Here is a 12,100-nt window from a genome sequence, read left to right as displayed (position 1 = left end):
TTGATTTGTTGTCACATGAACAGAGTTCTGATACACAAAAAGGAAGTTGTACACCTTGTGCTGTAGAGAAATGTTCTCCTTGTCCATTGCTTTAACGGACGGCTTGAAGTTTGGATAAATCTTTCAGCTAGCCCATTTATTGCTGGATGGTGAAGAGCTGGCTTGAAATGTCCATTGCCATTTTTCTTCATGATCAGTTACAATTCTCTGATGTGTATTGTGGTCTGTTGGCACTCTCAATTTGTTCTGGTAAGCCACTTCTGGCAAAAGTAGTCCTCAGAGCGGAAACAGCCTTTGCCGACGTGAGTTGACTTCATTGGTATAACCTCCAGCCACTTTGAATGAGCATCCACAGCAATCAGAAACATGGAGTCCATTAATGGCCCAGCAAAATCGATATGTACTCTTTGCCATGGTGACAATGGCCACTCCCACGGGTGTAGTGGTGCCTGTAGGGATGCATTTTGAACCTTTTGGCATCCTGAACAACTCTTGGCCAAGTCTTCAAGCTGTTGCATGGTGATTTCATAGACTTGTGACAGTTCCTTGTTTCCCATTATATTTCTGAATTTGTTACCAGCAACTGAACCACCAATGTGGTGTGGAACACTTCTGCTGGATCACGGTATGAAGACTTTTCTTCTTCAGTTGCCAGTAGTGGAAGTCATGACAAGCCATCAGCATTGCTGTGTTGTTTTGTAGCCTTGAACTCTATGTCATAAGAGCGGGCTCCTAGAAGTAGTGTCCAGTGTTGTAACTGGGTAGCAGTCATCACAGGAATTCCCTTCCTGGGATTGAAAATGGAAAGGGGGCTGGTGATCTGTCACCAGCGTAAACTTTTGCCCATAAAGGTAGTGGTGGAACTTCTTTATTCCCCATACTAGACTAAGGGTCTCTCGGTCGAACCATGTGTAGTTGTGCTCTGCACTTGTCTTGAAGCAAACGCAATCAGGCGTTCAGATCCATCTTTCATAATGTATGACCAAACAGCTCCAATGCCATAAGAGGACGTATTGCATGCTAGTCTGATGGGCAGTGATGGGTCGTAATGGGTCAGCAGTTCATTGGATGTTATTCGTCTCTTTGTTCCCTTGAATGCTCTTTCCCATCTTTCTGACCATTTCTACTTTGCTCCTGCCTGTAACACTGCATTCAATGGGTGCAGCACTATTGTAAGATTTGGGAGAAAACTCTGGTAGTAGTTTACAAGGCCCAAGTATGACCTGAGTTGTGACACATTTTCCGGTTTGGGTCTTGTCCTGTAGCACTGCTTCAATCTTCTCTCAAATCTTACTTATGTAAGCCATGCTTGTCAATGACATGTCCACAGTATGAGATTTCATTCTTGAAAAGCTCACGTTTCTCTCTCTCTGTACACAGACCATACTCACTTAGTCTTGTAAACACTTTACCAAGGCTCTGGAGGTGCTCTTCATCATTTTTGCCTGTCACAAAGATGTCATCAAGTAACATTATTATTTTGGGATATCTTGGACTGTGTGGCCCATTGCTGTTTGCCAAATTGCTGGAGGTGATGTGATGCCAAAGGCAAGACATTTATACTGGAACAGTCCCTTGTGAGTGTTGATTGTGAGGACTTTCTGCTTGACTCCTTAACCTCCATTTATAGATGGGCTTGTGACAAGTCAATCTTTGAAAACCTCTCCCCACCTGCCAAAGATGCAAAGTTGTCTTCTATTCGTGGCAGGGGATACTGCACAGTACACAGCACTTGGTTGATGCTCACTTTGAAATTCCCAAATATACAAACTGCTCCGGTAGTCCCTTTCTTGATCGCCGGGACAATGGATATGGCCCAATCACTCCACTTAACCTTGGAGAGAAGTCCAGAAGCCTCCAGGTTCTGCAGTTCAGCATCCACTTTAGGATGTAGTGCGTAAGCCACTGGATGTGCTTTATGGAATCTTGGTGTTGCTATTTCATCCAGTTCAATTTTGGCCTTCGTGCGTTTGAGTTTACCAATCCCCTTCTCAAACACCTTCTGATTTGCATTAAGCAGCTATGCCAGTCTCTGGTTAGTGCTACCATTTGGGCTGCCATTCTGTGTTAATGTGCCAGTCTAGTTGGATTTTTCTCAACCACTCACGTCGGAAAAGTGCTGGCCCTTCACTTTTCAATACGTAAAGCTCTAACTGTTGTGTTTGGCCTCCATACATCACATCTACTTTCAGTTTGCCTTTTGAAGACATTTTTTCGCCTGTGTAAACCTTTAGCATCACTGAGGTCTCTGACAGTATCTTAGGAAATAGTCTATTGTAGTCAGCCTCTGGAGTTGTGGTCAAAGCTGACCCTGTATCCAGCTCCATTTTTAGTTTTACACCTGACAGATCTGCTGTGATCCATATGATTTTGTGATCTGCTTCAGTAATACTATGCAATTCTAGGCATGACAATTCACCTTTGTCATACTCAATGTTATCTGATTCTGTTTTATGTTCGGTAACTTTATGCATTTGCTTACTTCTGTGTTTGAGACTTACCACTTGGTCGTTCGTGCTATTTGTCTACTTTGCAAATTCCCTCTACATGACCTTGTCTGTGACATTTTCTGCCGACTTATTTTTGAACCAACAATCATTTGCATCATGGGAGGATTTGCCACATCGTATTCTTCGCCAATTTGTTGTGTCTGTGCACAACTACGTATCAATTTTAAGAAGCCCCAAATGAAGGAGATGTCCTTAACTGGTGCATTCACATTTCAGCGAGAGCAAGAGAACAATACGCATTTGAAGACAACAGCTCAATGCACATGTGCAGACAATAGATCAATATGCAGTACTAATGGGGGTGGAGGTCATTGCTCTAAAAGAAATAGGTTGATACATTACACCACCAATCTATCTCACTCCTGTCTACCTCCTCACCACTATTCTCAGACATCCCACCTCTCCCGGAATTTCCGGGAGTCTCCTGCAAATTAATAGTGGCTCCCTGATGTCCGCAAATTATATACAATGTCCCGGAAATTGATTTTTTTGAGAGCGAGCATGAGAGAGAGTGAAAGAGTGAGCGCAAGAGCAAGAAAGCAAGCGCGAGAGAGCCAGCACAAGTGAGAGCGACCGCGAGAGTGAGAGAGCGAGAAAGCAAGCGTGTGAGAGAGAGAGAGCAAGAGCAAGAAAGCAAGCGTGAGTGAGAGCGACCATGAAAGAGAGAGCACGAGAGAGAGCAAGAGCAAGAAAGCAAGCGCGTGAGAGTGACCACGAGAGAGAGTGCGAGAGAGACAGCGAGAAAGCGAGCGTGAGAGAGCAAGAAAGCAAGCACGTGAGAGTGAGAACGAGAAAGCAAGCGCGAGAGAGAGCGAGAGCAAGTGCGAGAAAGCAAACACGAGCGAGAGAGCGCGCGCGCGATAGAGAACAAGAGCGAGAGAGTTCCAAAAAAAGTCAGAGTGGCAGAGTGTTCCAAAAAAAATATGAAACATACCTCACCCCAGACTACACTAAAGTGTACCCCTGCCTAATACGGGTCAAAAATAATGACAGTGTTGCTCGCTGCACTGTTTGCAACAGTGACTTTTCTATTGCCCATGGTGGATTAAGACTGTAAAAGACATGTTGAGGTGAGTTTAACAGGTGTCATTCATTCATTAGCATAGCTAACATTATTTAAACTAGCTGGCTAGCTGCTAAGGAGCTACTCTATTGCAGACATCCCACCTCTCCCGGAAGTCTCCTGCAAATTGATGGTGCTACCTCCCTGAAATGAGTTTTTGCGGGGTGGGATGTCTGTATTCTCTAGCAGTTGAAGGCTGCAGATACAAGTTGTTTGTATTGGAATCATGTCAGTATTTGGCAAACTTTTCAAATAATCTCTGCTATCTGTAGAATGTTAGGAGTCCACCAGTAAAAATACTTGCCAAAAGACATGGATGAAAGCCAGGAGGTGTCGGAGTGGTTTGCTGTTATCTAGTTAGTGCAAAGGCTCACTTATCACAATAAAATATCCACACGGAAAGAGCTGGATGTATCTGAGGATACTTCTGAAGATTTAGTTATGTTGAATTCCAATAGTAAACATCTCTCATTAAGCATTCCGGACCCTGATGCAAATAAAAGAGGTTATAAAATGCGTGCAGTATCCACTTTATTTGGTACACCCGTACATCTATTTGTTAAAGCAAATATCTAAATAGCTAATCGTGTAGCAGCAACCCAGTGCATAAAAGCTTACAGACATGGTCAAGAGGTTTAGTAGTTGTTCAGATCAAACATCAGAATAGGGAAGAAATGTCTGTGATTTTGGTCATGGAATGATCGTTGGTGCCAAGCAGGTGGGGTTGAGTATCCCAAACTACTGTTCTTCTAGGATTTTCATGCACAACAGAGAATGGTGCAAAAATCAAAAAAAAAATCCACAGCAGCAGTTCTGTGGTTGAAAATCCTTGTTAATGAAAGAAGTACAGGAGAATGGCCAGGCTGGTTCAAGCAAACCTGAAGGGAACAGTAAGTCAAATACCTACATGTTATAACTGTGGTGTGCAGAAGAGCATCAACAAGCAGAATGCTGAACATGTTGAAACTTGAAATGGATGGACTACAGTAACAAGACCACAAATATACACGCAGTGGCCACTGAGTATATATTAATACTATAGGAATGAAAGGATATTTAACACAAGCAGAATTGGAAACTTTCTGGTTTAAACATGTTTAAACATTGTACAACTTACAATTTAATATGTAGCAGTTTTGTTGACCACCTGGAAGAAGTTTTCTTTAGGTTTATATTTTTCACAAGTCACACTTTTTATTTCTTCTATCATCCTGTTTAAAATAAGATTTGTGATTTGTCCCATTTTCATTGCTGCAGTACTTTGCATGCATGGAACAGTTTTTAAAATGCCCTCTTGTGATTCACAAGGGTTTAAAGTAGTGGATGCTGAGACATTAGAGAGTTAAGTTGTAGTGTCTGGTACTTTTTTCATGCAGTGTTTGGAAAATCTTTTTTTTTAAACTGAAGGAAGAATTGCTTCCTCCCAAGCTTTGGGAAAAATGCAGAGGCTAAGGATGTTGCATTACCAAAGGCAGATGGAAGAGGGTGCAGAAGAGCAAATTAGAGGATTAAGAACTTTAGACTTTAAGCAAATGTCCATTGGGATTTTGGGGCGACTTTGTTGCATGTCCATTGTATAGTCCATCTGATTTTAATTTTATTAATTAGTGCACCACGATAGTATGGTGGTTAGCACAACACTTTACAGTACAAGCAACCCAGGTTCAGTTCCCACTGCTGCTTGTAAGGATGTGCTCCCCAGGTTTTTGCTCCCACAATCCAAAGACATACCAGTCGGTAGGTTAATTGGTCGTTGTAAATTGCCCATTGTTTAGGCTCAGATTAAATCAGGGGATTGCTGGGCAGTGTGGCTGAAGAGGCCAGAAGGGTCTATTCTGCGTTGTATCACAATAAGTAAATTTAAATTGAGTCAAGATTTGGTGTGGGAGTGGGGAGGAGAATTAATCTAGTCATCATTTCACTGTTATTTGTGTGATGTTGCTGAATGTTCATTGACTTTTGTGTTTACAACATGATTTGTGATTATGTTTCAAAAGATCTTTGTTGCTGTAAAGACTGTAGCATCTGCAGACCTGAAAGATACAATATAAGTGTACATTCCTTTGAGTAATCTCAGCAGCACCTGGAGCACCTTAAGGCAGGGGTCCCCAAACTTTTTTGCACCACGGACCAGTTTAATATTGACAATATTCTTGCAGATTGGCCGACCGCTGTTGGGCAGGGGGGGATGTTAAACACAACCAGAATATAGGTGATAAGTCAACTATAAGTCACTTATAGGTGGCTAATACAGTCAATTTTGTCTCTAAAGGGGTTTATGTAATGAATTTAATATTAAACACACAGCGCATATTTTCCTCGCATGAATATAGTGATAAGTCAATTATAACAGTGGTCCCAAACCTCCGGGCTGCGGACCAATACATTGCTGCGAAGAATGCAGCGGTACAGCGGTGGCCAGAACGCACCCAGCACATCTTTAAGAAAAAAGCCGGATCAGAGGCGACACAATCAACAATCGCCTCTGATCTGAGCTGACATTTACATGCGGGCAGCACTTAATCAATTAGCTTGTTTATTTCGGCTTTTTTCTTAAAGATGTGCTGGGTGTGTTCTGGCTACCACTGCACCGCTGCATTCTTCGAGGCCCAGAAGTTGGGGACCACTGAATTATAAGTCAATTGCATCAAAACATTTTAATTAACATTTGGATATTAAACACACAGCGCATATTTTCCTCGTATGAACATATAAAATCATTGAAACACACCAATATCGCTGAATCAGTGGGAGCCCTGGGCTTGTTTTCCTGCAAAAAGATGGTCCCATCAAGGGGTGATGGGAGACAGCGATACTCAAAGGGGGTTCCTTATGTCTGGTTTATTTCGCAATTTAGTTTCCGTTGCATTCATTGCAGAAAACCCTGCTTCGCAGAGATATGTTGGAAATGGAAGCAACGATTTCAGTGCTTTCATGGCTATCTCAGGATATTCAGCCTTGACTTTGATCCAGAATGCTGGCAGAGATGTTATGTCAAACATATTTTTCAGCCTACCGTCATTTGCAAGCTCGAGTAGTTGATCCTCTTCCTGCGCTGACATGGAAGATTTACAGGAAACATTCACAAATGGGTCACAGACCCATTCCTTTGCACGTCTTGGGTCACTGATGACCTCACGTGTGTTAAAGTTCAACAGTGTGTGTGACCGGGAATGAGGAAAGGTGCAGCTGACTCATATGGTTTCATATTGCCAAATCATATTGTTTCCTCACAGCCCGGTAGCACATGCTTTGCAGTCCAGTGGTTGGGGACCACTGCCTTAAGGCAAATAAACTTCACATGTCACCTCACTTGCCTCTATGACAAGTTATTCTGCTTTGATACAGGAATTTTTATTTGACATTCATGTTAGTTGGGACAACTGTTCAGCGCAGGAAACTGAGTCTTGTGTCTTCTCCAAAACTGCTGTGATGTTGATGCTGTTTGTTGCTTTATATTTTCCTTTCAGCAAAAGGCCTAATGCAATTAATACTCTCTTACAGGCTCCTCGAATGGGTACTTTTATAGGTGTCTATCTGCCATGTCTACAGAATATTCTGGGCGTTATCTTGTTTCTGCGCATGACGTGGATTGTGGGTGCTGCAGGAATCTTTGGATCTTTCTGGATTGTCTTCATGTGCTGTGCTTGTGTAAGTCAAAAGCTACTGAAACTTTAGAAAATTTTAGAAAATTCCAGAAAATTCATTTTCTAAATCATCTTGACCTTTAGGTAATTAGTTTTGAAGGGAATAGTTACTCTGATGAATGGAAGTGCAGTCTTTATATAAATAAAGTTTACTATACGTACAAAAAGCAAAAAAAAGTTAGAGAATATCTGTGATTAAGATTAATTTTCTGTCTGAATGCACCCTGCATGGAAACTTATCTCTATCTCTATCTCTATCTCAGGCCTATAAAAGTATTCCCCCCCCCACCCCCCATCCCCCTTAGAAGTCTTCGTGGTTTATTGTTTTACAACACTGAATACAGTAGTTTGGGTGTAACAATCACTAAGAATTACAAATACCTGTTTGAAGAAAACTTTTTTACTTTATTGAACCATGTAAAAGAGTTATTATTAAATTGGTCACCTCTTTCAATATCGTTGATTGGATGAATTAATTCTATTAAAATGAATATTCTACCTAAATTTATATATCTTTTTCAGGCTTTACCCGTTTTTATTCCTAAATTCTTTTTTGACTCTCTTGAATCTGCTTTATCCTCCTATATATGGAAAAATAAACGTCCTCATTTAAATAAAATTCATCTTCAAAAACCTAAAAAGTCTGGAGGTTTAGCCTTATCTAATTTTAGGTTTTATTACTGGGCAGTTAATATATGATATCTTTCGTTTTGGATATATTAATCGTGTAGACTGTCCAGTATGGGTTTCTTTAGAAGCTAATTCTGTTAATAAATCTTCTATTATTTCTCTTCTTGGATCCTCACTTCCTCTATTTGTAAGTACACTAACTGATAATTTAATAGTTATATATATTCTGAGGATCTGGATACAATTTAGAAAACATTTTGGTTTATTGGGATTTTCCCTTTCTAGTCCTGTTTATTCACCCTCCATGACTGAATTAATTTTTAAAGAATGAGACTGGTTGGGTGTTAAATGTTTTTGGGATCTGTTTGTTGGAGGAAATATGTTTTCATTTGAGCAATTGTCAGCTAAATACAGCCTACCCAAAACTCACTCCTTTAGATATCTATAAATTAGAGACTTTCTAAGATCTCAATTATGCACATTTCTTATAAGCTCAGATAAGAACTTACTAGATGTAATTTTTAATTTGACACCTTTTTATGATGGTTCAATATCTAATATTTATGGTATATTACTGTAGATGAAGAATGTTCCTTTAGACAAAATTAAGAATCTCTGGGAACAAGAGTTATAGACATCAATATCTGAGGAAACTTGGAATGAAATTTTTAAATTGGTTAATACGTCATCGCTATGTGCTGACCATTCCTCCTTATAATTTAAGGTGGTACATAGAGTCCATATGACTAAAGATAAGCTATCTCATTTTTATTCGGATGTATCTCTCTTCTGTGATAGATGCAATAATAGGGAAGCTTCATTCATTCATATGTTTTGGACTTGAAAAATATATGTCTTGGAAAATATTGGAAGAAAGTTTTTCTTTACTTTTCAAAGTCAATTTTAAGCATAATCCTTCGACGACCCTATTCGGTATTGTTGCTGGACAAGGTATCAAGTTGAAGACATCAGATTTACATATTTTGGCCTTTAGCTCTCTTGTAGCTAGGAGGGCACTTTTGTTTAAATGGGAAGATGTTTTTTCTCCTCCTACTCATGCTCAATAGTTATGCGATGTTATGTCATGCTTAGATTTGGAGAAGATTTGTTGTTCAATTTCTGAATCTCGCCAAGACTTTCAAACATTGTGGGGACCCTTTCTGAATTATTTTCAAAACTTTCAAAACCCTCAATTTATTGTTTAAATTTAGATGTTGGCTATTATTAATTTTTATTATACGAGAATGTATTTTACCTTGTTTTCTCCTTAATAAACAGCTTCGGTCTTGGTAGGGGTTAAATTTTTTTTTGTAATAAATTAGTATATTTCAATATAACTGACTAATCTACATGAATATGGGGTAATAAGATTGTTATTATGAATAGATGTAATGTAATTGGCAGTTATTTTTCTCGACCTTTATATATACGTTCTCCTACTCTGTATTCTTTTATGTAGAAACTAATAAAATATTGAAAGAGAAAGTAGGTTAATTTGGCTTTTTTGACACCAATCAACAGAAAAAGAGTCTTTCATGTCAAAGTGAAAACAGATCTCTGCAAAGTGGTCTAAATTAATTACAAATATAAACACAAAATAATTGATTGTATAAGTATTCACCCCTATCCCCCTTTAATAACTGGTGCAGCCAATTGATTTTTAGAAGTCACATAATTACTTAAATGGAGATCAGTTTTTGGAGACCTGTGTGCAAGACAAGGTGTTTCGATTGATTGTAGTAACAATACACTTGCATCTGGAAGGTCAAACTGCTGTTGAGTTTCTTGGCAAATGCTAGACAATGAAGACAAAAGAACATTCCAAGCAACTCTGCGAAAAGGTTTTTGAAGAGCACAAGTCAGGAGATGGATACAAGAAAATTTCCAAATCACTGAACCACTTGGAGTACAGTTAAGTCAATCATCAAGAAATGGAAGGAATATGGCACAGCTGTAAATCTGCCTAGAGCTGGCCGTCCTCAAAAACTGAGTGACTGTGCAAGGAGGGCCTAGTGAGGAAGGCCATCAAGATACCTATGACAACTCTGGCGGAGTTACAAGCTTCAGTGGCTAAGATGGGAGAGACTGTGCATACAACAGCTGTTGCCTAAGTCCTCACCAGTCGCTGCTTTATAGATTAGTGGCAAAGAGAAAGCAATTGTTGGTTAAAAAAAAATATTAACATGAAATCCTGGCCAGAAGGCATGTAGGAGATTCTGGAGTCAGCTGAAAAATTGAGCTTTTTAGCCATCAGACTAAATGCTATGTTTGGCATAAGCCAAATACTGCATATTATCAAAAACATACCATCCCTTCCATGAAGCATGGTGGTGGCTGGATCATGCTGTGGGGATGCTTCACTGCAGCAGGCCCTGGAAGGCTTGAGAAGGTAGAGAGTAAAATGAATGCAGCAAAATACAGGGAAATCCTGGAGGAAAACCTGATGCAGACTGCGACTTGGGAGAAGATTTGTTTTCCAGCAAGACAATGACCCCAAGCATAAAGCCAAAGCTACATAGGAATGGCTTAAAAACAACAAAGTTAATGTCCTGGAGTGGCCAAGTCAGAATCCAGCCTCAATCCAATTGAGAATTTGAGGCTGGACTTGAAAAGGACTTTTCATTCACGATCCCCATGCAGTCTGACAGAGTGTGTGCAGTTTTGTAAAGAAGAGTGGGGAAAAATTGCAGTGTCCAAATGAGCAAAGCTGATAGAGACTCATCCACATAGATTCGAGGCTGTAATTGCTGCCAAAGGTGCATCTACTAAATACTGACTTGAAGGGGGTGAGTAATTATGCAATCAATTACTTTGTGTTTTTATATTTTAATTAATTTAGATCACTTTGTAGAGATCTGTTTTCACTTTGACACAAAAGAGTCTTTTTCTGTTTGTCAGTGTCAAAAAAAGTCAAATTTAATCCACTGTGATTCAATGTTGTAAAACAATAAAACATGAAAACTTCCAAGGGTGGGTGGATGAATGCTTTTTAAAGGCGATGTATATATTTCTGTATAATTTCCAGTTAATGTCCTGGCAACAATTGTCAATTGTGTAGCAAAACCAGTAAGGATTTTAATATTTGTTTATACTGGATGCAGATCCTGGTGATCAAATTTGAGTCCTGTTGACCAGGGCTTGATATGAACCATAAGGATATAACTGTAGTGTAAAATTTAAGTATCAAGTATAAAGGTTTGGTATTGCTGTGCTGTGATTTGGGACGGAGGGCAACTTTGTCCTGCAATCAGCCAAAGATTTGAAATTGATTTGCAAAGCTGATTTATTATTGAGCTCTCTGAAAATAGGAACCATTATATTTTAAATTGCTAACAAATAGTATTTGCCATTTTTAGGAAGCCTCACACCACAAATTCAGATCAGAAAGCTGTTTTCATTGTATATGCTACAGTAATATGTAAATTCTGTTACCTACTTAACACATTTTCATCAGCGTTACACACAATACGTTAACAAATCCTGGTAGCTGTCAGAGTACATAGCATCATAAATCAATTGCATTCCATTAATTCAATTGCACTGTTGACTTCAAAGCTTTTTACAAATGTTTTCCCTTACTTTCTGCAGGTAATAATTCAACAAAGCATTGGCATCCCCCTTAAGTTAGGCACAGCATTAAAGAATATTTTCATTGAATAGCGTCATAGAGTACTGCAGCACAGAAACAGGCCCTTCAGCCCATCTGGTAGGAGTTGCCTGTGGCAACCAAACAACAGTGGTAATGTAAAGCATAGTGTAAATCAAAAACTGAGAGGTGCATATGATAACAGGAATACAGTACTCATTGTGAATTTTAATCTATTTATACAAAGATGAGCAAACCGAGTTTGAAGTAATAGTGTGGAGGCTGAAATCCTGGAGTTTATATGTGAGGTGACTGTCCAGATCAGTAAGTTAAGGAGCTGGTGAGGGCTTGGGCTGTTTAAAGCAAAGAAAAAGCTGATGTTGGAAATGGGGAGAAAGGGGTTTACCTGAAGTAGTTAAATTCAATATAATTGCCTGAGGGTTGTCACATGCCTCATTGGAAAATGAAATGCTTTTTCTTGAGCTTATGCTGGACATCACTGTAGTAATGTAAGAGGTCAGAGTGTGGACTGTTTTAGATTAAATATTACACAATGAGAAAGGTTAATGAATACCGATAGTTAAGGGGCCTTTCAGAAAGAGTGTAATTGGTTAAGTTTTACATGATGACTGCAATTGACTTGGTTCAGTTCATCACGGTCACA

The 12,100-nt window shown here is 39.4% G+C and overlaps 1 protein-coding gene across 5 annotated transcripts in view; it reads left to right on the top strand.

Moving 5' to 3' along the window:
* LOC140212531 (solute carrier family 12 member 7-like) overlaps positions 1–12,100 on the top strand; it is a 266,651-nt gene that overhangs the window by 189,310 nt on the left and 65,241 nt on the right. For all 5 annotated transcript variants that reach the window (XM_072283464.1, XM_072283466.1, XM_072283465.1 and 2 more), the window contains one exon: positions 7,078–7,224. In XM_072283464.1, the coding sequence (XP_072139565.1) occupies positions 7,078–7,224 (147 nt within the window). The remainder of the gene's footprint in view (positions 1–7,077; positions 7,225–12,100) is intronic.

Source organism: Mobula birostris, chromosome 19 (genome assembly GCF_030028105.1).
Source record: "Mobula birostris isolate sMobBir1 chromosome 19, sMobBir1.hap1, whole genome shotgun sequence".
Lineage (NCBI taxonomy): Eukaryota > Metazoa > Chordata > Chondrichthyes > Myliobatiformes > Myliobatidae > Mobula > Mobula birostris.
This window is presented reverse-complemented; position numbering and strand designations above follow the sequence as displayed.